Below are 23,857 nucleotides of genomic sequence, written 5' to 3'. Positions count from 1 at the left end.
AAGAGAGAGAGAGAGAGAGAGAGAGAGAGAGAGAGAGAGGAAGGAAGGAAGGGAGGGAGGAAGGAAGGAAGGAAGGAAGGAAGAAAACGTTTGAAAGAGGAAGGTTAGAGTCGTCTTTGTTGGTAATGAGAACATCACTAAGTATAAAGGCTCTTTAGACCAATGGGCCTACTTTTTAAGAGGGCACAGGTAACACGTTTGAGCTGAAAGCAATACTTGTGTGAAAAAGAACCCACCATCCTCCCTACACACATCTCTCTGGGTGCAGTTATTGAAGAGAATGTAAGAGTTGGGACTCTGACACAAGGAGGCGAGCTCAATAGGAGAGTAAGCCCAAGGTACAGCAATCCTGTAAACAATGGATGCTCAAATGTGGTCTTGGTGGTGCTGCGACAGCAATTTCTTATATGACTTGTGATGGTTACAGAGGACAGGACAACGTTGTCACTGTGAAGTTTCTTAGTGACACAGCCACACAGTCTTATATATGCGCAGCCATCAAAGGAAGGAACATTAAATTGTACACTTAAAGTTACGGAATTAAAAAGGTTCAGTTTTACAACTTGGTCTTTACTTTGGGGCTTAGGAGTTTCCATGTTAATAAAGGTGAGTGAGTTAAGAGCAATAAACAATAAAATTCACTTTTGTTAGATAATACTAGAAGAAATTCTAAAAGCTGATGCTGAATTCTTTCATTTTATAAGTCAAAGCCCAGTGAGACAACACATGCTTAATGATGCTGCCTAATTAATCTCCTTAGAAAACAAGTGACTCACTGCATCACTGCAGATCCCTACCAGGCAGCTGCCATAAGGGCTACTCCGTCTCACAGGCCTGGGTGAGCTTATCCTCTTTGTCTTGATGCTTTTATAAAGTTCCCATATTACACAACATCTACATTAACTTTACCTCATTTTTTCATATACGTCTCTATATATTACTGAGGTTGTTCCTCATAGCTTCTGTATGACAAAGGCAGAAGATACAATAAGTGCCTTATTGTCTGGCATCAATAGGAGAAGAAGCCCTTGGTCCTGTGAAGGCTCATTTCCCCACTGTAGGGGATGCCAGGGTGTTGAGGTGGGAATGGGTAGGCGGGAGGGGGAGCATCTTCATAGAAGCTGGGGGAGGGGGTATGGGACGGGGGAATTGGAAAAAAAAAGAAAGAAAAAAAAAAAGATACCCACTTTCTCCAGAAATGTAAATATATAAACTGTCCAATAAAAAAAAGAGAGAAGTGTCTTGTTCATGATCTCACAAGTATCGAGTTTTTAAAATTGTCATTAAGTCTAAACCTGAAATAATATACCAGTGTTTTATTGATTCAGCAATGATGCCTATACCATTTTTTTTTCTCCCTAAGGAATACAGAAAAGTCACTTTAAGATAACGAGGCAGGCTTACTGAGAGTATGAACTTGTAACAGACATATATATATATATATATATATATATATATATATATATATATATATATATATATATATATATACACATACACACACATATGTACGTGTATGTGTAAATCAAACCACTAATTTAGGTTTCATACTACCTGCTAAAATTTTACCTGCCAAATGAGAGGATATATAATAAACATTAGTTTACATTAGAAAAACCCCTTCCAGGGTACTTAAGGGTACATACCTATTTTGTAACAAATGACTTAAATATCTTGCTACAACTTGGGGCCAGATGATATCATCCCAACCAAAAAGCTGCATTATTGATATAACTGGCTGAGGCTGAAGATCTGGTGGTGCTGTGTTTGGCATGTCCACTGCTAGCAGAGTAAAATCTATATTTAAAAAGAGAAAGTTCAGGTAAGACATTTGCAAATCTCCCCGCCTCGCCTTGAATTACAAGGATTTAAAAAAAAAAATCCCAATTAAAATGTAACATTAAAAAAATGTAATTTCAGTTTAAGCAACTAAATTCATATTGTCAAATGTAAACACCATTTAGATCTCCGAAAAGGTTTCAAAGCATCTAGTTTAGTAATATGATTACAGATATGGCTGCTTCCAATCAAACCAGTGGATTTTATGAATATGCCTCTATTACGTAGAGACCTAGCTAAAAGTATTTCCTGTATCCACTCTTCTTTGATTAAGTTAATTTACTTGCCACGCACCACAGGCATTCATGCTCTCCGCCCATCCCAACCATTCTCTTCTATTAAACAGTGATCTATGATTAAAGATACCCACTGTCCGCCCTTTCCTGTGCCCTTTTAAGGTTGTCGCAGTACTTTAAGAGGCTAACACAGAAGGGTAAAGGAAGTCTCCACAAAACCCAGAGAGGAAAACTGCACTCCTCTTTAGATCCTGTCTGGAGTCACAGATGGAAAAAAAAGAAAAAAGAAAAAAAAAAAAGAAAGAAAGAAAAAAAAAAAGATACCCACTTTCTCCAGAACCCACAATCTAGAAACCAGAGTTCTTTAATCATGTTAAGCAGATAACTTTCCAGAAGTCTGTCGGTTTAATCTGTGCCTACGCTCCCACATCAATGTCTCCAGCACTGGCCCCTGGGAAGCTCGCTGACGTGGCTGTGTATCCATTCCCTCTTACTACTGAATTCACACAATGCAACATCAACTGTACCGGTAACATGCTCTTGTGGTACAGCCTCCGGCTGCCTAGGATCTGTGACTCCCCAGCAGCCGTTCTGCATGATCCTATCTATATGGAATCCCTTTATTCCATGACTATCTTCCCCAAGACTTAAACACTCCCATGTTGATACCCAATCACTCGGGATTATCAATTATTATCTCTGTACAACTTCATTTTAAAAACTCCATCTTGAAAATTTTGCTTCACAGCTCCCTTCCTCTAGGACCCAAACTCTATCAATTCTTTGCTTACAACAAAGCTCTAATCATTTGATTTCCTATCTGTTTCCTATCTCCTCTTTCATGCTTTTCCTTCTTTAGGCAATTTGATGGCATGGTCCATTCTTACACACATTATACATTACTGTCTTCCTTTCTTTCCTTTGTCCTTTTGTTTGTTTGTTTGAGACAGGGTTTCTCTGTGTAGACTTAGCTGACCTGGCACTAGCTCTGTAGACCAGGCTTGGCTCAAACTCAGAGATCTGCCTGCTTCTGCCTCCAGAATGCTAGAATTAAAGGCATGTGCTGTTCTTGGAATGTGGGAGACTGAACCTAGGCCATGTGCATACTATACAAGAACTCAACACCAAGCTACATGGCTTCTGCACTATTTCCCTTCAACTGTTGCATTTCTTCAATCATCTTCAATCAGTTCAATGATTCTCTGAACTTACAAAAACCACTTCAGGACTACAGCAGGGGTGACTCAGTGTGGAGAGCCCTGGCTACATAAGCATGATGCCTTGAGCTGTAATCTTGAACACCCACACGAAAGCCAGGCATGGTAGTGCACATCTATAATTGTGGGGTTAGAGTGTGGTAATAGTGGGTCCTTGGAATTCACTGGCTGAGCAGCCTTAGTTCAGTGAGAAACCAAGTCTTTTTTTTTTTTTTTTTTTTTGTCTTTTTTTCGGAGCTGAGGACCGAACCCAGGGCCTTGCGTTTGCTAGGCAAGCACTCTACCACTGAGCTAAATCCCCAACCCCTGAGACACCAAGTCTTAATAAAGCAGAGAACTGTAGAGGAGGACACACAGCTCCACAGGTGCAGGGACTCCCAACCCCATCACCACACACCACACATGCCTCTGCCCATCTCTGTGATCTGGCTGGAATACATGCATGCCCTTAGTACACACCTTTAAAGTAACATTAGTTTGTAGAAGTGAAAATTAACTGAGGGGTAAACAAAGTGATGAATCAGAGAAAGATTTAACAGATGACTCAAAAATAAGATATGCCCAACTCTCAGGAGAAAAGAGAGAAAAGAGAGGTGACTTAGAAGAGCAGCACTGGGAGTAAGAGTGGAACTGAGTGCAGAGCAGTTCAGATGAGTGGAGGTCAGAGGCAGTTTGGCCAAACAGATCAATTCAGTGAGAAGCTGAGAGAAGCCAGAGTCAACCGGGCAGCTGGGAGAGGACTTTGAGCCTGAACAGCTGAGTTGAACCAGCCAGCCAGAGCTCAGAAAGAACTGGAAGAGGTGAGCTTATTCAGCAGGGTGCCTCTGAGAAACAATCACATCTGGTAAATAAACGTTACTTCTACAGCTCTCCACCCTAGTTCCCACAGCATCACACTCTCTTGGTTTGCCTCTTACCTACATTCCTTTACAGTGTCCTTCCTTGTTTCTCTTGAGCCGCAAATCTTCACAGAAACACACTGTGAACTGATTCACAGTGTCCTCTCTTCATCATTCTTACACTAATAACCATCTTAGCCAGTTTCTGGGCTTCAAAGACTATTTACCCATGGGTAGTATACAAACAAACCTCTAGCTTGGATCTCTGCTGGGAAGCCTGCTTATTATATCCAAGTTCTCACTTAATGTATTTAGACTTTAATGAGTACCTTAAAACAAACCAAAACACCCTAAGAACTTAAGAATTTTCAATTTTCTGTCATAAAATAGTTCCTTCATAATCTTATAACAGTCAATTGCTAGTTACTCTAGACACCTTTCAGGAATTATTCTGGTTATATTACTTTATTTACTTAATAAATATCAGTAGGTCTACCTTTCCTTCCTTTAGGTCTGACTATTTCTCACTATCTACACTACAACTTTAGTCCAATTTGGTTGAGCTGTTTGAATAATTTTCTAACTGCCTTATTTTCCTCTTTGCTTCCCTTTATCTCATCAGCCAGAACGACTATTTTTCATCTTTTGAAAAAACACCAACAGCTTCTAATCTCCACATCAATGTGAAGTCTTTCCAACTGCTCAGAAGGCAGAGGGCAGGCTTCCCATGCCGGCCTCTCTCTTTCCCATTCCACCCAAGTCTGTGTCATCCCTCTAGTTCCCTAAGCACCGTGTCTCATCTCCCTTGAGTCACTGCCTCCCTGAGCACTCCATTTAAACCCTTCTCCCCCTGCCCTATTTTAGTTTGTTTTTGCTGGATGTGGTGTAGCTCGTATGTAATCCAGACTCAGGAAGCTAAGGCAGCAAGATCACAAATCCCCAAAGCCGGGGCAACCAAGCAAGACTCTCATAAACAACACCAACAAATGATTCTTGGCCCCACCACTCACTAGATCACAACTTCTGTGAGAATGGGGTATTCTGGTTTGTGGTGGTCCCTCTAACTAGTATATCCCAAGTACACGCAAAAGTGAGAATTTAAATAACTTTTTCTTAAGTGCAGGAAATCATATTCTGTCAACCTAAGTCTATTTCAACTCAGAAATATATGTCATTGGCTTTGGATTGGTTTGGCATTTACTTTTAGAACCTAGGACAGCGTCAACTAAACTAATGCGAAACTAACACTTTTGTTGATGGTCTCGCATTCTGGATGACAGAATAAATTTCAACTTACTACCAATATGTATTATCTCAGATACCACACTAGGTGGAAAACATGACCCTGCCAGTCTTCTGTCCGTGTGTGTAGAAAGTCTTTTGTACTTTGTATAAAGGGTGAAGTGCTCCAAGATTTTCAACTTCTGATCTATTTTTTTTATCATTCATTCCTTCATTTTTAGCTCATCTTTCTTCATCCCAGAATAAAATAAATGCTGATTTAGACCATAGGGACTTTTGTCACTGTTGTTTGTTCAAAGCATTACATTTAAATATATTTTAAAAACCCTTTAAATGAACTCTATTTACACATATGCAGTGATAATACAAATCTCTTATCTATTTATAACGTTATATTCTTAGAAGAAAAATATAATGACTTCTTGGGAAACTGGAAAATGTCCATATATTTAAAATTTTGCCTAATTGTACATGATTCCATGAATGCCTAAGGACATGTCTTTGGGTCAACAGTCAACATAAATAAAAATTATAATTCAAAATAAAATCTAGGTGAAGCCAGGACACTAACATTCTAAGCATACCATTCCATCCTGAGCTTACTCTTAGTATTAAAAGGTTAAATTTGTTTCTTTGTTTTTTGTTTTTATACAAATTATATTTAGTTAACTGCTATAAAGTATGAAAGCATATTACTAACTTACCTTCCAAATAATTGTGAGAATAACAAGTTTGTGAACTTCAGTGTATGTCTGAAAATTACCTTTTATTTTTAATAATCAGTTAATTTTTTTTTTTTTTTGGTTCTTTTTTTCCGGAGCTGGGGACCGAACCCAGGGCCTTGCGCTTCCTAGGTAAGCGCTCTACCACTGAGCTAAATCCCCAGCCCCCAATCAGTTAATTTTTAATGAATAAATATATAAGCCAAACACAATTTAAACATGTTATTTGTCTCATCATATATCACAAGGACTGGTGAGAAGCAAGAGATAGAGGGAAATACTGACAAAAGTCTGCAAAGGGAGAAAGCAATTGGCAATGACAGTTAATGCTGACCTGCAGCAGCATCTGCAAGCTGGGAGAGAGGCACCACTTGTGTCATTCTCTGACTCTTGAGAAAGGAAAAGAAATGCCTCCACAGTGCACCGGCGACGGCAGCCAGGGGGCGCTCTTTAGCCGATAATGAAGACTGCAGGATCCGGTCCACATTCTCTCTCTGAAGTTCCTGACACAATTGCTGACGGATACTCCTAAAAAGAAATAAAAATATATCTAACACTCAAGAAATGAAAGCAGGCTGTTTTTTAAGACTTTTTTTTGTTTTTCACATTTATATCCTGTGAAAACTGAAGGAGCATTTGTATAACTGAAACCTTTCTGCCAAGGCATAATATACTTCTTATTATTTGAAGGATGATGAAGAAGGCATATCAAACACCATAAAGTTAATGTTAATTACTAATGTCAACCATTAATTATATGCTTTTTAATATGTCAGATCTAAATGAGAAACAGGCAACTTCAGAATGAGGATCTGCATTTTACAAATCAAGTATGTCAAGTGATTTAACTTAGAATCTAGGCATAAAAATAGTTTTTTAAACCATTTTCTCCTGAGGGTTTTTCAACACAGACATATTGGGAAGAAGGTAAGAAGAGCATTTGGTTTAGGTATTATATTTCCAATTGAACATTTTTCTTGTGTAAAAGAGCAGGCTTTGTGCTGGTATATAAAACTATGGGGACGATCTTGGCTATTGGAGAAGAGGATATCATTTTCACAGACAATAAAACATTCTGTTCATTAACAAAGCATAATTCAATGCTGTCTTAAATTCTGATTTATTATTAATTACTGTTTGTTAACTTAAAATTTAAGCATCTTTGGAACCTAAGAAACACAGTTGCAGTAAATTGAGATTACCAGACTATGAAAAGAAAGAACTATGAGACTTCTCAATGATTGGGAAGAGAGGCATTTAGAAAGCAATCCATTCAGAAGCAAATAAAATGTCGTGTTAAATGTAAAGTACAGCTATTTTCTGTGTGTGATTCCATCAGTGCCACACCATCCTGAAGAGCAGAAGTAACTGTGGATTATCATCCTTCTATTTGCGCTCTTCTGTTACACAGAAAACAAGAGATTAAAAAAAACCCAAAAAACAAAAAAACCCAAAAAACAAAAAACAAAAAAAACCCAAAAAAACAAAAAACAAACAAAAAAAAAAAAAACAAACCACACACACACACAAAAGGTCCAAGGCTTCCTTTGTCAGAAACTGTTTCCAACTTAGGAAAGTAATCAGTACTTTAAAATATAGTTAATTCAAAGGTAGCATTCTTGATCTTTTAATCAGTTTGTTCAGGACGTGTACCTAAAGTAATTCTACAAAGTGGTTATAAGACCACATCTTGTGACATGACTATATACCCAGGAGCAAAAATTCCAAGTAAAAATTACATAATATTAAGAGCTTCTATCCCTTTACATTGGATTTCTGCACATCATGGGACACCACTTAATCTTACTAAGAGTATAGAAAAAGTGTACAAATGCCTTGGGAAAGGATATCTAGCAAGCTATTCTCATAAAAACAAACAAAAGCTAAGTAAGTATCTGTTATGTTTTCCATATAAAAATTTTCCTGAGATGCTCTCCATTTACATTAGAGGCTAAAGACCAGTTTGGGTCCTGTAGCTTAGAATAAAATGAGAGACTACTAGAATTCTTTGGCAACTAACTCAACTGCCCCTGATAACACAGAAAAGATCAGAAATACTTTCATGCACTGAAGTCTAACCAAAATAATGACTATTTCTCCTGAGTTTAGTAGTTTTTTTTTTTTTTAGGTATACTGATTTTAAAGAATAATAAATAATGTATCACTCACTATTTCTATATAAGCCACTTTTTACTCACTAAAACCTACACCCAAGGAAGGAGTAACACTTCTAATCAGTTTCTACCTGCAAGCTTCCCTACTACTTTGCTTGCTGGGCACACCTGTAATCTGTGCATCGAGGAGGACAAAGCAGAGGCATCATGAGTTTGAAGCTATTCTGGCTACACAGCAATATCTTACCTCAAAACATGGGGAGTGGGTGGGCGGGTCAGTTTTCCAACCCCCTCAAGTAACAAAGCAAAACAAAAACCTCAAAATGGATTAAAGCATTATATATAAAACCTGAAACAAACTATTCAGTCGAGGACACTGAATAGTCAAGGAGCTTTAGAGTAAGACCCCCACCCCTCCAAAAATATAGGAATGCAAACATAGACAACTGGAATATTAAACTAAAATGTTGTTACCACAAAGAAAACAATCAACTTAAAGCACTTAGAATCAGAGAGAAAATATTTACAAACAACACATTAGTCAGGAGATAACATGCAATCCGAAATCTTATTATTAACAAAACAAAAATCACTTAAAAATATTTCAGATATGTCTCAAAAGACCACATACAAATAGCTAATGGGCATATGGAAAATACTCAATATCAATAGTCATCAGAGGAATAAAAACTAAATCCGCAATGAGCTATTATGAGATGACTCCATTCTAGTGAAGAATGGCTATTATCAAGGAGGAATTGCAGGAGAGAAATATAAAATGGATTTGAAAACACATAAGCGTGGATGAAATTCTCAACAGTTTTTTAAAGTTCTATTAGTAAAGAATCTCTTTCTGCTAGTAATTTCTAAGACAGGGAAAGGTATTGATTAATGTAAGTCTGTATAGCAAAATTCAGTTTTGTTTTGCATGGACCCTTACATCTCCATGATAGAGAGACATAAACTATGTTTATACTAAGAGTGCATTCTGGTTTTAAAGGTGGTTCTGGAGATTACAAAAAAGCAGGTAATGAGCACTGGTGAGAATGTAGAAACATAGGAACCTTTCTACCCTGTTGGCAGGAGTGTCTTATAGATTAGTTTGGTCATTATAGAGGTTCCTCAAAAAATTAAAATGGAAACACCATATGATCCAGCAGTCCCAGGCCTGGGCACGAATCCAAAGGAAATGAAGTCTGGATGTCAAAGAGACATCTGCACTCCAGTGTTTACTGCAGCACTACTTAACTATACCCAACCAAAGGAATCAACCCCGTGTCCACCAAGTGAGGAGTGGAAAGAGAAAATGTGATCTACAAATATCAGAGAATCTAACTCAGCCACAAAAGAACAAAGTTCTGGGTCTTCAAGATGGCTTGGCTGGCAGAATCCTCCCAAGTGTTCCAGCTTCAATTGCTGTGATAAAACACTATGACCAAAAGCAAGTTGGGAGGGAAGGTGTTCATTTGGTTAACACTTCCACACTGTAGCACATCGTTGAAGGAAATCGGGATAGGAACTCAAAACAGGGTAGGAATCTGGAGCAGGGGCAGAAAGAGAAAACACAGAGGGGCGCTCCTTACAGGCTTGCTTATCATGGCTTGTTCAGCCTGCTTTCTTATAAAACCCATAATAGGGTGGACCGCCACCCACAAATCACTAAGAAAATGCCCTACAACCGGATCTTATGGAGGAAATCTCAATTGAGGCTCCCTTCTTCCAGATAACTCTAGCTTGTGTCAAGGTGTCATAAAACTAGCCAGCACACCAAGCAAGTTTGAGGACCTAAGTTTGGAGCACTGTCCCCTACATAGAAGGCCTGGGTAAATGATCATGCATCTATGATGTTAGCACCAGGAAGGGTGAGACAGGAAGATCCCTGGAACTTGCTGGCCTATTAGACTAGTTGAGTCAGTCACCTCTAAGTTCAGTGAGAGACCATGCCTTAATTAAAATGGAGAGCAACTGAAGACACCTAACGCTGACCTCGAGTCTTCACCCATGCATATTCCTGTGCGCCCTCCTGCCTCCCTACTTCTTTCTTCCCTCAAAAATAATGAAATTTTGGACAAAGAGGAAGATACTAAGTGAAATAAAGCAGGTACAGGAAGAAGAGTATAAATTCTGCTACGCTATGCAGTGTAAGATGAGCATAGACAATAATTATGCATTGAATATTCTAACAGTAAAGAGGCTGGCGACATAGCTCAGTGGTAGAGCACTTGCTTAGCACGCACAAGGCCCTGGTGTTAACCCCTACTAGTACCCTCATCCCCAAAATAACAATCTACTGTGAGTTTAAAATACTCTGAACATTTTACCATAAAGAAAGGCTATGTATCTGAAGAGAGAGGTGCTTGAGCTGACTTTACCATTTTATAACATATACATGCATAACATGTTGCCCCACAAGATGTATAAATGCCATGTTTTGACATGTCAACTAAGTAAAGAAAACCCAAGAGCCATGAGATGACTCATTACAGAAGATGAAGCTGGCAGCGGAAAAGTTAAATAATACATCCAAAGTTCACATGGCTAAGGGCTGACCATATTGAAACCTAAACCTGATGCTGAAGAGAGATGCTTCCTTTCCACAGTAACTCACAGCATACAGGTTTTTAAATGATTAAACATTAATTGTTGTTGCTGTTTTTCCCATCTTATGCGGACTAAGGAAATTTCAGCAAGAAAGGAAAGACCTAGGAGAGACAAAGATGGCCCTGAGCTTTGAAATGCCAAGGGCAATAGTAGAATTCCATAATAGCTAAGACTAGAAAAAGACACATGTACTCAAGGCAATATTGAGAAGGACAACAAATATGACCCACCTTTTACCTCTGCAGCAAAAACTGATGACGCAGCAGGAGTATCTACTGGTTACCTCAGGGATATGACTCAGAGATCTGAATACATAATGGTAAAACACAAACCATTATGTAAATACCTGATGCTGCCAGAGTGTATTCCTTTCAAGGCAGAGTGAGCAGAGGAAAGACAGGGTCTAATTAAAGCTGAGACACTGACCCCCACAAAAGCAGGAGAAATGTGTACCACTGAGTACTGCAGACTGGGAAAGCAGACTAACCAGAACATGCTAATGCGCCTACTCAGTCCCCGTCCCGAGAGAACCACGGAGAAAAAGAATGGCAAAGCATCAGCCATTGTGGACGCTGAGTCAAATATCTGCATGTAACCACAAGTTCAAAATACCTGTGCAATCTCAGGTAATTTTTAAAATCAGTTTCTGGAATGGAAAACTAACAATAAAGGGTTAGTGAAAGTGGAGCATTAGAAATCGCGGGCAGCTCTTTGCCCCATCTACTGCAAGAATGAAGACCATTCTCAGCAATCAGACTGTCATTCCAGAAAATGTCGACATCACTCTGAAGGGGCACACCGTCAGTGTGAAGGCCCGCAGGAGAACTCTGAGGAGGGACTTCAATCACATCAATGTACAGCCGAGTCTTTGTGGAAAGAAAAAGAAAAGGCTCCATGTTGACAAGTTGTGGGGTAACAGGAAGGAACTGGCCACTGTCAGAACCATCTGCAGTCATGTTCAGAACATGATCAAGGGTGTGACACTGGGCTTCCCTTACAAGATGAGGTCTGTGTATGCTCACTTCCCTATCAATGTTGTTATTCAGGAGAATGGGTCTGTGGTTGAAATCCACATTTTCTTGGGTGAAATTTGGGCAGGTTCAGATGAGGACAGCTGTTGCTTGTTGTCTCTCAAGCCCAGAAGGATGAATTAATCCTTGAAGGAAATGATAATGAACTTGTTTCAAATGCAGTGGCTCTGATTGAACAAGCCACAACAGTTAAAAACAAGGATATCAGAAAGTTTTTGGGTGGCATCTATGTGTCTGAGAAGGGAATCGTGCAGCAGGCTGACGAGTGAGACTTCAATTTCCTAGCTCCAGAAAAAAGATCCTGATCACGAGTACAATTTGGCTCTTTGGGCACCATGGAAGAGTTATATATTGGAAAGAAAGAAAGAAAGAAAGAAAGAAAGAAAGAAAGAAAGAAAGAAAGAAAGAAAGAAAGGAAGGAAGGAAGGAAGGAAGGAAGGAAGGAAGGAAGGAAGGAAGAAGGGAGGGAGGGGGAGGGGGAGAGGAGGGGAGGGGAGGGGAGGAGGGAAGGAAGCATGTGCACACAGGCAGTAAAGGAAGTGCCATCACCAGGGATGCAACTGTGAAGGAAAATACTATTCTAACTTCAGATGCCACAGACATTTTTAGATACTTTCTACCTACTACCACCATCAGTGGAAAAATGGGAAGGTTTTTGCTGCCTTAAAGGTAAAATCAAAACCAAAAGATATAAATTTCAGCAACACTTGGAAATTGCTTTGAGTAAAAACAGTTTTCATGTAGGTTAAAATAATTCTGTTACACACATGTAAATAATTCTGATACACACATGTGGAAGAATAATAACCAGATCATTTTACATTATAAATGACGAAATATAGTATCACAGAAAATAAATGTGCCAAATGTCAAGTTACTCAAATTGCAGCTTTCATAGTAGAAATAATAGCAATACCTAGCATTTATTAGCATTTACTATGAGCCTTGTATTATGTCAACTATTTTATAAACATTATTTCTCATCCTGTGAAGCAGAAACAATTATTATTCAAATCTTAGAGACGAGGAATTGAGACTAAAGGAGAATGTGCTATGGAGTTGGTTATGGCAAAGCTAGCAGAGCCGTGTGACCCTGGAAGGAATGACTTCCGATTCCTAGTCCTGAGTCAAGAACAGCGCTAATGGTTGTTACAGACACCTAACAGGATTTTTCTGAAAAGCATGTAAGCCTTCAGAAGTATTCATAAGTCCACGCTCACACCCAGACTCTTTCAAAGCCACTATTCACACAGTTTGGAAGCTTCATATTGAGTTCTGCCGTCTCGACTCGTTTCTCACAGTAAAGAGATGTCGTTACTCAGTTCCCCTTTCCCCACATTCCACGATCTCCTTTCTTGTTTTCATCTGTCTCGATTCCACATGTCTCATCAGACCCCAACCACACTGGAGTGGCAACAAATGCGATCTGTGGCTCTTCTCTGCATTCTTCCCTGGGAACTTAGCAGGCCTGTGCTGCTATGGTAAGGTCTGCCTGTGGTAAACTGGTCACACAGTGGACAGAAAGAAAATGAGGATCCCTCATGAGCAACTCCCTTAGATCCTTTTCTTTGCTTGTCCATTTCTGCTTCTCTATACAAAAATAACAAATAACCCAAGTTCCAAAGTTTTAAAGCTGGAAATTACTTTAAAAACTATCTAATACAGCAGTTCTCAGTCTGTGGGCAATGACCTCTCTAGGGGTCATGTAAGAGCCCTGGAAAACACAGATATTTACATTGTGATTCTTAACAGTAGCAAAATTAGAGTCATGAGGTAACAGCGAAAATAATCTTATGGTTGGGGTCACCACAGTATAAGGAAGTATATTAGAGGGTGTCAGCTTGAGGGGTGTTGAGAACCACTACCTGATACAATCCTGTCTTTAAGAACTGGGAAGTGGGGAAGAGGGAAGCAACCTCAAATGCCTCTAGGTAAACAGAAACTCAGTCTCTGCCGGTGAACTAACACAGTTTCAGTTCTGTTTAGAAGGCCTGTGCAGGCCACTGATGAGGCACAAGTGATAAACGAGAGACCTGGCTTACAGACCCAATCCTAGAGTACTTTACAAAGCAGAGTTTTGACTGCTTTGAGCCGGCGGATTCTACAGAGAAGCAGTACCAACTATGAAGTACACAGTGACATTCAGCAGATGACCTGGGGGAAATAAAGGGCTCTGCGGTGTGTAAAGAAAAATGTGTAAATGAAAATGTCTAGGAAGGAGAACAGACGATGACCTAGAACTTGGAACCCAGGTTTTCATCCATTACACGGAAGTATAAAGTCCCATTATCATCGACAGAGCCGGTAACCTAGGAAATAGGTGAGAACAGTTTGTAGCATGGAGAGCGAGACGGTTGTAGCTCAGGTATAACTATCGCTTCAAGTCCTCGGGAGTGCGATTTAGAGGCAGGAGACATCATAGAAAAAGTACAGACCTGGACACAGACATGGCGGAATATAGAAAGCTATTTCTTCATTTCCTCCAATTATTACATAAATCTTACTTAAAAATTAAATTAAGCACTCTCCATTTTTGTTGTTTCTTGGCCACAACATGGGCATAAACATTGGGTCTGATGAATTTTATTGACGAGTACTTTGTAGAGTTTAAATTAAAAAACAAAAAATTGAGGAACTGTTATCATTAGCCAGCAATTCCAGACAACTTACAACCTCTGTACTAGGCCTGGTCTAAGCAGATGAGCTGTAACTGCTGTTACTATCCTTATTTTACAGAGAAAACTCTAAGTACAGTGTAGCACAGAGCAGACTACTCAGCCCATGTGCAAGAGAACAGAACTGGGACCTGTGCAGTCAGAATAGATTCCATGTCCCGAATAAGAATCACTGCTCTGTGGTTTCTCCAATGCCATTTTATGATCAGCGTTCTAATACTGTACTTATTTGTATACAAAACGTTTAAAGTAGTTACGAAGTGGAACGTGAGCAAATCCCTGTGAGATACTAGACGCAACACTGCAACATACCAAAATTTAACATTCACGGGGATTGTAAGCTATGTTATAAGGATCTCAAAGGTCAATGGCGACTGATCACTTAAGCTTTTGCTAGGGCCAAGTGACTTAATGTGCAAGGATGGAAACATCAACACAAGAAAGAATTACAAGCCCAACGCTGAACAATGAATCAAGCATGCCCACGTTTCTGGAACTGTGGATTCCTGGGTTCACGCATGACTGGCTCTGTTGCTTTTGGTAGGGGATGGACTGCCATGTCACGGTTGGAACACGAGGCACAGGAGGTCTGCTCTCATGGTGGTCAGAGGCAGAGAGAGACAGGCCCTCAGTGAAGGGGCAAAAGCTCTGCCATACACTTTGGGGTACACTTCAGATCCTAACTTCAGCAAAGCACTATGGTAATATGCCCTAAGGTTTCATGCAGCAACACTGGCTGAGTACTTACAATGGGTGCATCCCCACATGAGACAGGGCAGCAGATAGATACTAGGTTAGCGATCATATGAGGTGTTAAAAAATGATGGTAAGAATTCTGCATAAAATCCAAGTGCATGATAGGCTACTAATGTAGAAGTGTAATTTATATCTTTAAAAAAAAAAAGTGTAACAGCACAGAGGTTAGAGAGAAAAACAACCATTTTGACTATTCTGGACACGTTTATAGTAGCATTAGAAGGCAATACAGTAAATAGAAATGCGGTACCATTTGTTCAATGATGTCAATCACTGGCTGAAATCAGAACAAAAAAAAAAGCAATGTTTAATTAAAAACACATACACTTTGTCTAGAGGAGAAGAGTGAATCCAGATACCAGAACCATGCTTTCCAGCGCTGAGCTCACAAAAACACTTCCGTGTCTAGTTACAGGAAACACTTTACAGGGTGCTAACCAGCATACATAATGCTTCCATTCAAAGAATGTACACTTAAGATATACACAAAGGACTATGACCTTAAAAAAACTAGGGGTGCAGTGAGTGCTTCGTGGAGAGGAAATACCAGCACTATCATCAAAGTTGTAGTAATTGAAAATACTACAGAAAAGGTCAAGAAATTAAAAAAATATAAATAAAGTAACAGGAAATTCTGCACTGTTTAGGGCAATGGCTCTCAACCTTCTTAATGCTGTGACCCTTTAATACAGTTCCTCATGTTGTGGTGACCCCAACCATAAAATTATTTCATTGGTACTTCATAAGTGTAATTTTGCTGTTATAAATTATAATAAATGTCTGACCTGCAGGATGTCTGATATGCAACGTCCAAAGGCATCAACAACCCACAGGTTGAGAACTACTGGTCTAGGGAATTACCAACAATTCAGTCCTAACATATGACAAATGGTGGTGGCGAGAGGCAGAACTTTAACTGGAATAATAATGGAATGCAGTGCACTATGCTCACCAGTTCAGGCTTTTCTGCTACCAGATACTGTGTGGTTAAAATTATAAAAACAGAGGGTAATCAAATGATCACTTCTATGAGAGATCCTACAGTGAACTGCATGTGTCCTTACTAAAATACTGTTGTGACAATAATCTTTGGGATTTCAAAAGTTTGTCTCAAAAGCTGAACTTAAGTAAACAAGTCATCAAGGTCAAAAAAAAAAAAAACAAAAAACAAACAACAACAACAACAAAAAAAAAACCCCAAAAACCCCAATCAACCCAGACAAACAAAACCACCTTACACAGCCAACATCATGCTGCACATAAGGATTCACACTTAGACATCCTGCTAAATGAAAAGGCTAATTTTGCTATGCTGGCAATGGGTGCTCTGTACTACATGGCCGTGAGTTGAATGAATACATTTCTCTATTATTATCTATTTCTGTTATTTTGTCTTTGTGGTAGCAGTTTAACCTATGTTTGTATGTAAACTCTAGATATTGTACTATAAGAGGTTTCAACCAATTGTTATGAATGAAGACAAGCGATGGTTAGATGAAGTTCTATGAAATGTAAGAAACTGTTAAGGAATATGATATTATGACGTGTAGACTGCTAAAGGAAACCCCCCAAACTATCATCACTAGACCATGGCAGCTCATTTCTAAATGCTTTAGACTGTTTGTTCAGTTAGGCACTCGATTCCTATGAGCTCATGCTCCAAACTTAATGGCAAGTAAGGTAATGGGTGAAAATGGCAGAGATAAGACAACAGCCTTCTATACGAAACACAGAATCCAGAATATGACAGTAGTAAGGTCACCAGTGGAAAACAACATGGATCTCCATTCCTTGGTTGGAGGGCAGTCATGATCAAGACCGTTGCTGTAGGGTGTGCTGTGGGCAAACAAGCTATGAGGAATATGTGCAGACCAGAGGACAACTTTGTAGAGTTGGTTCTCTGCCACCTCTATGTGGGTTCTAGAATCAAAACATGGTCACCAGGCTCGTGTGCCTAGCTAGCTCACTTGTCCTTTGTGCTGGATAAGAGATGCATTCATCTTTAATAATATATCTGAAACATAAAGGGGGAGGCTTTCAGGAGTTTAACGACCTCAGGATTTTATGCCTGAGAATAAATGCGCTGCCTACACAGATGCTAAGGAAATGGGAGATGCTGAGCAGGCTGAGGTCGTTCCAGTCTCAAGTCAGGACAAAGCACGGAAAACAGCTGCGGAAAATGAAGCGCTCAATTCTTTTCGATCATGTGATCACTGGTAATTTGAATGAAGTCATCTCAGGAACCAAATTAGGTAAATATCCCTTCTGGCCTCACCAGCCAATTGAGAATTTAAAATTGAGTTCAGGAGGAGGCTTTGGACAGACCAGCTGTCTTATAAAAAATAAATGGGACTGTGCTTTGTTACCCTCTAATGACAAATGTGATCATTCCACTACATCTTTAGCTGTCATGCACCATGAGGGAACATGGTTTGCTTCATAAAAACTCAGGAGTCATTTCTTACATTCACTGAATGTACTCAAATATTTTCAGTCACCTATTATACAAATAAACTCTGTTTCTGAGACTTTTCCTAATTGGTGGGAATATATTTAAAAAAAGAAAAGGGTCTAATGGTAATGTCGACTAATTCTTAACTACATCAACTAAAGTGGCCCTATTGCAGTAAAATTTGCTCTATAATTTATCTTAATGGAATGGGTGTATCAATAAATATTGAAAATGTCCGGTCTCTTTTTCCTCCCTCCATTTAAATCAAATCCAATTCTATGTCAACAGATTGTATGGAAGTATAATTACAATATCCAATGCAACTAGGAACACAGTGTCCTTTGATAAATAATTTTCTAAAACCTCTAAAGCATTCTGCTTCCTCAGTGCTTCTCTTAGATTCAAGAAAACCAGTAAATTATAGGAGACACTACTGGCCACTGCCAACTGTTAATGGATTTAAAAACCCTATCATCAGATCCAACAGTGACAAGTAGTTTGGATTACAAGTCAGCCAAGTAGGAGTCAGAAAGAACATAGTGCTGCTTCAGAAAGGTTTGTATCAAAAAATGTAGGCAAATTCTAGTGAAAATAACAATAAAATCACCAGTGTGATATAATGTCTAACTAGGGCATATAAATAAGCTTTACCCATCTATAATCCCTTGAGATTAGGACATTTTATATGTGCATAAACGCTGACAGCTCTTGTCCCTCTTCTACCTTCTTCTAAGCACAAAGTAAATAATTCCTCATAATACACCAGTCCAATTTCTTTTCTCCCTTGACTTTACTTCTCTACTAGAGTACCTATTGTTCCCCCCAAAAATCTAAACATTTAATATTCAAAGTATAGCAATTTAAATTTAACTTGAATTCTAAACAGAAAATATGAAAATTAAACATATGAATTCAATCTTCATAAAAGCACCTCAGATTGACTTATAACGCATTTATATTTAATTATAAAGAAACTTCACAATTTTAAATTACTGTTATTCTAGACACTTAGTTACACAAACACTCTTTACTTTTACTGCAGTCCTTTACGAGAGTGGAAAGGATGGGGAGAAAGCTTTCCTAAAAGATTATCCACTAAGTCAATGTGCTGTGAGGTTTATTATAAAGCTCTGGGATTAGGGTCGAGAGCCTCAAAGACTTTTATTATATCACTAATTTCCTTTTATAATTCCTCAGCAAATGAACCTTTTAACTGCTTCTGCATGCTTAAGGCTTGATATATGTTATTTTTGCAAAGTAGAGGTCATCTGCGTAGAACCAATGAAAGCATGAATCTGTAATTTTAAAGCACCCATTTCATGATACAAGCAAACAAACAAACAAACAAAAACGTATACACTGAGGAAAGAAGTACTGAAGTGGCTAGGCCTAGGGGCACGCATCTTTAATCCCAGTACTCCGGAGGCAGAAGCATGCGGATCTTTGAGTTCAAAGCCAACCTGGTCTACAGGGTGAGTTCCAGGACAGCCAGGGCTACTCAGAGAAACACTCCCTCAAAAAGGAAAACAAAAACAAAAACAAACAAAAAGCTGAAGTATGAAGTGAAAGGTCTGTGATGAGTGGAACCAACTACAAGATCACCACTTGAGCATGAAGGAATAACACTTGAGAGAGATTCCAAGGCACAATAGATGGAACTGAAAAGGTATGTGGGCTTTACTCGCATCCTGTAAATATCACCTAAAAATATAAAAACCTAATCTATCTGTAAACAAAAAAGTTAAGTTTCATAAAGTTTCATGAACAAAGTGAAATACTTGGCAATATATTTTTCTTTTCTGGAGGCAGGGTTTTTCTATTTGTAACAGAGGCCTGGCTGTTTTGGGACTCACTCTGTAGACCATGCTGACCTCAAACTCACCAAGCCCCACCTGCCTCTGCCTACCAAGTGCTGGGATTAAAGGCATGCACCACCGCTGCCCAGCTCACATAGGTATTTTAAAAGTGTCCATTATTACAGTTGCAATAGGACACCCCACTCCCCACATTTACTCTTATGAGAGACAACTGTTTACAATGACTTACTGTTCACTACTTCTGATAAGGCTTAGAACATTTGGAGGAAAGTTAAGTTTAGTAAATATAGAAAAAGGTAATACACGATAATGTTGCTTGCACTGCTCATAATTATTCTGAAAGGAAGAGGCTTAATTATGTAGATAACTAGACAATAATAAGGTATTTCCAAAAGTCATCCTTTGGCGAAAAATCAGCAGTTGTCTTTGTGAAAAAAGTAAATATTGAATTAACAGTTTGTTCTCATAATTCACTGTCTTGCAGAACATGAGGTTAGGCTCCAGTCACCCCTATGTTTTTTAGTCTTCCGGGCATCTGGTAATATAGACAGTGAAGCTAATTTTCTGTCATTCTAGAAGAACTATTGAACTGCTAAACTTTTATCATCATCACCTCTGAAACACAGTAAAAATCACTGTGAGAACCAATGGTTTATTAGATGGAACCGACCATCAACAATGTCAACCGTGCCTGGTTGTATTAACAGGAAAATGTTTTACGAGTTCCCCTACTCGGCATCAATTTAACTCTAGCACCAGCTATGCTGTAAACTGTGAGCATAATTTATATGGTGACCCATGTGTAGAAGAAGCAATATCTAGGTGAAACTTCTCACAGCCTGACAAAATGCTTTGATTTGCACCATTCAGATGATTGAGCAAAAAGTTTAAGCAATCACCACCAACAGCTTTTATCTCCAAATGCGCTAAAAATTTATTACTGAATGAGTGCAACCTATTGCTTTGGAGCCTGGCTTGATAGAACAGGAATGATTGGATAAATATTACATTTCAACTGGTACACATCTTGCCTATTAGGTTAAATATTGGACAAGCTCTGTGTTTAAGATAAGTATCAGTCTAAGCTGATTCCATCACATAGTACATTTTGAAAGTCTCCAAATGTTTCCATAGTAACATTTTTTTTAACGTGCATGTAGCTGAGGATACATGTTCCTTACCAATTAGGAGAAAGAAAACCTAGGAACCTCCGTACTCTTCTTAAGCAATCTATTTGTCTTTTACTTAGCACTTGCAGTTATCAGTATTTACCATCTACTCCTAGGTAGGAAGTGTCCTCTCAAACTGGAAGGGACGTATACAGAGCTTAGCCACACATCCTATATAAAAGTTTGTCATTCTGGCCTTCAGAAACATTTGAAACTACAGTTGATCTCTCGATTATGAGATTATAACGCTTGGGACCCGTTAAAACACCAACCTTGCTAGCTCCTTGATTTTTCAGGCACGTGCCTCTGTGTAACTACAATCTATCAGATTACTTAGATGTGAAATTTTTCACTTAAGGCATCCTATCAGTGATCAAAAAGTTTTGAATTTTGTTATATTTTGGACTTTTTGGATGGCCAATTTACAGCATAAATTTCATACTTACAGCTTCCCCAGTATTTACTGCTACAGATTAAGTATTCATGTGACAACTTCTGTTTCCGCCTATCTGAGAATATATACCTTTAAAGGTAGCACTGGAAGAGGTGCTGGGGAGATCTCCCAGTCAGTAAAGTGTTTGCTGTGCAAACATGAAGACCTGAGTTCCATTATTTACATCAGTGTAAAAGAGCCAGGCAGAGTGCCATGCCCTTAGAATGCCAGTGCTGAGAGTGTGGAGGCAGGAGGACCTCTGCCTTGACAAACTAGTCTGCCAATCAGCAAGCCCCAGGTTCCGGTCAGAGACCTTGTCTAAAGAATCAACGTGGATGGATCCTGAGGAACAATGTCTGAATGGCATCAGGTTTCCACATGTATACACACCCATGGGGACACACACAGACAACGGTGAGTGACTCTAATCTGTAGTCACTGAGGACTTGCTAGGATTGCTGCTATGAAGCTTTTAAATACCACTTTAACATCTGGGGAAGGGTCTGATGTATATAATCTTCAATGCCTTTGGGCTCCTGATCACCTACAGTATCCTTGACTAAACTGATTAATTTGGTGTTACTTTCTAAATTTTTCTAAATTTTGCAAGGTAAATATTATTTCTAGTTTGATAATAAAAAATACACTCCAAAGGTTGAGTAACATGCGTAAAAACTAGAAATCGAGCACAACAGAACAGACCCAAAGCATTGTCTAGTATGAAATATCTTTGTTGAAAATCCAACTATGTTAATTATATGTGTAACATTTTTAAAATATCAGATTATTCACTAAAGGTTGTCTTTACAATATCCAAAGTTACTGGCTTATTATTTGTTAGAGAAATATACTATTAACCAAGATATACCACTATATAAAATGATCACTCATTTGTGGTAAGTTTTATTTTCTATAATGAAAGGTGTATAACCCAGCCTGGTGGGTAATACAACAAAATAAAATATTCTGTGTAAAATGGATATAAAGTGAAAACTTTTAGTTAGAAATAAGCTACCTCACATTCCATTCACAAAGTCATGTTGTTATATATCACTACTAGAAGACGTAGTATTTAACTTTCAATGCCTAGCAAGATCTTTTAAACTATTTTTCTTTACTTGTTCTTTAAAACTCGAAACAAAAAAAAAAAAAAAAAAAGTCCCACTTGACTAAAAACACAGAACAGGAAGGCTGTCCCTTTTAGGGTTAACAGATGCTTTTTGTAAGATTTTAGGTAAGATTAACCTTTTGCTCACAATAGGAATGGTTATTGGTTTTATTTTTTCACTGTCTTTAACTCAGGTAAAAATCAATATAGAGCGAGACAAAGGGCTCTAGAGGGTCTGGCAATACCAGCTTTTGGTTTGGCTCCTGCACAATTCTACAGCATGCTGAGGCTGGGAAGGATTAGCCTGCTTGTGTTGAGTAAACCGATGATACTCAATAAACAGTTTCTGTTGTAAACCCCTTAGGACGTGCAAAGCCACACTAGTTGGCAATAGACCAGATAAGCGGCAGAACCAGCTGTAATCTCATTTAGACCTGAGCTGATCCTCCTGTCCTTTCATTCCACAGGATCAAAGCAAACCACTGAGGAGGCAGCTGTATTACAGCAGCCCAGCTTGCCGGATGAGGCAAACATTTCATAAATTCCACTCCTTCAAGCAAGTCTCTACTAATCTACCCAGAGCTAGGACAATCAATGAATTTCTGAATTCATTAGACTGGTCATTATAGGGTAACCACTTTCTCTTTGGAAAACACTATACATCAACTTTACACAAAGGCTGCTACTTTGACCATCCTGTTTTTTTTTTGTTTTTGTGCCCCCTTCCCCGGAAATGCCTAAATGTGCCTCAATAATATCAAATACAAATGGTTTAAACTTCATTAGTTCATATGATGCTAAATTTCTCGATATAATATAATCGAATACCACTCAAATATGCCAAACTCATTACAGCACCTCCTTTGCTTAAGAACATGGGACATGCCAAAGCCTACTAACACTAAAATACACCGATGCTCAGAAAAACTTTTAGGAAAAGTTTTTGCGGTCCATTAAAGATGATTATTGAAATTTCTTTAATTATTACATAAAACAGAACACAATTTTTAATGCATTCATAATAATTTAAGTGTTAACCGTCTCAAATTATCCAAGTGTTTTGTTACTCCTACCTCTTTCAACGGGACTGATACTTTAGAATTTGATTTGACTAAGAACTTTTTTTCTTTAAAAAAAATGTAAATATTGAACGACGGACCTTTAAGGAGCACTCGCCAATTTCAAAGCCAAGGGAATAGTAACTGATGTTTAAGGGGTAGTAAAGAGGCAGATGTTAGACGATCACAAATCACTCTATAAACACTGAAGAGTACTCTGCTCTGCTGGGATAGGAACAGGAGCATTTTACAAGACCCAAGTACTGAAGTCAATGCTTCAGAAAGCTGCAGAAGTCCAGTGAGGGGACTGTAAACTTGAGGGTTTTGTGAGCATTTATGTTCTGAATACCACATCTTATTTTAACTGTCATTGAAAATATTTAAATATTCTTAAGCTCAAGTTAACAGGCCATGGTCTAGATTTGGCCAGCAGTAACTTAGCCTGTTCCTTCTAGTGCAAACTCCCACTCACAAAAGAAAGAAACCCGATCACTTTAGGGTTCAGATCCCCATGTTCTGCTGTATTGCTTCTCTGTAGACTCGGAATA

At 38.7% G+C, this 23,857-nt stretch overlaps 1 protein-coding gene and 1 non-coding gene across 4 annotated transcripts in view; one reads left to right on the top strand and one right to left on the bottom strand.

Annotated features, from left to right (window-relative positions):
• Mms22l (MMS22-like, DNA repair protein) overlaps positions 1-23,857 on the bottom strand; it is a 115,990-nt gene that overhangs the window by 25,875 nt on the left and 66,258 nt on the right. For all 3 annotated transcript variants that reach the window (XM_039109818.2, NM_001135780.1, XM_063287584.1), the window contains 2 exons: positions 6,430-6,623; positions 1,647-1,797 (listed from right to left, as the gene is read on the bottom strand). In XM_039109818.2, the coding sequence (XP_038965746.1) occupies positions 1,647-1,797; positions 6,430-6,623 (345 nt within the window). The remainder of the gene's footprint in view (positions 1-1,646; positions 1,798-6,429; positions 6,624-23,857) is intronic.
• On the top strand, positions 2,225-2,344 carry Snora26 (small nucleolar RNA, H/ACA box 26). The gene has a single exon (XR_005505406.1). It is a non-coding gene; the product is annotated as a small nucleolar RNA SNORA26 (small nucleolar RNA).

This window comes from Rattus norvegicus, chromosome 5 (genome assembly GCF_036323735.1).
Source record: "Rattus norvegicus strain BN/NHsdMcwi chromosome 5, GRCr8, whole genome shotgun sequence".
NCBI lineage: Eukaryota > Metazoa > Chordata > Mammalia > Rodentia > Muridae > Rattus > Rattus norvegicus.
The sequence above is the reverse complement of the archived record's forward strand: the minus strand, read 5'-3'. Positions and strand labels throughout refer to the sequence as shown.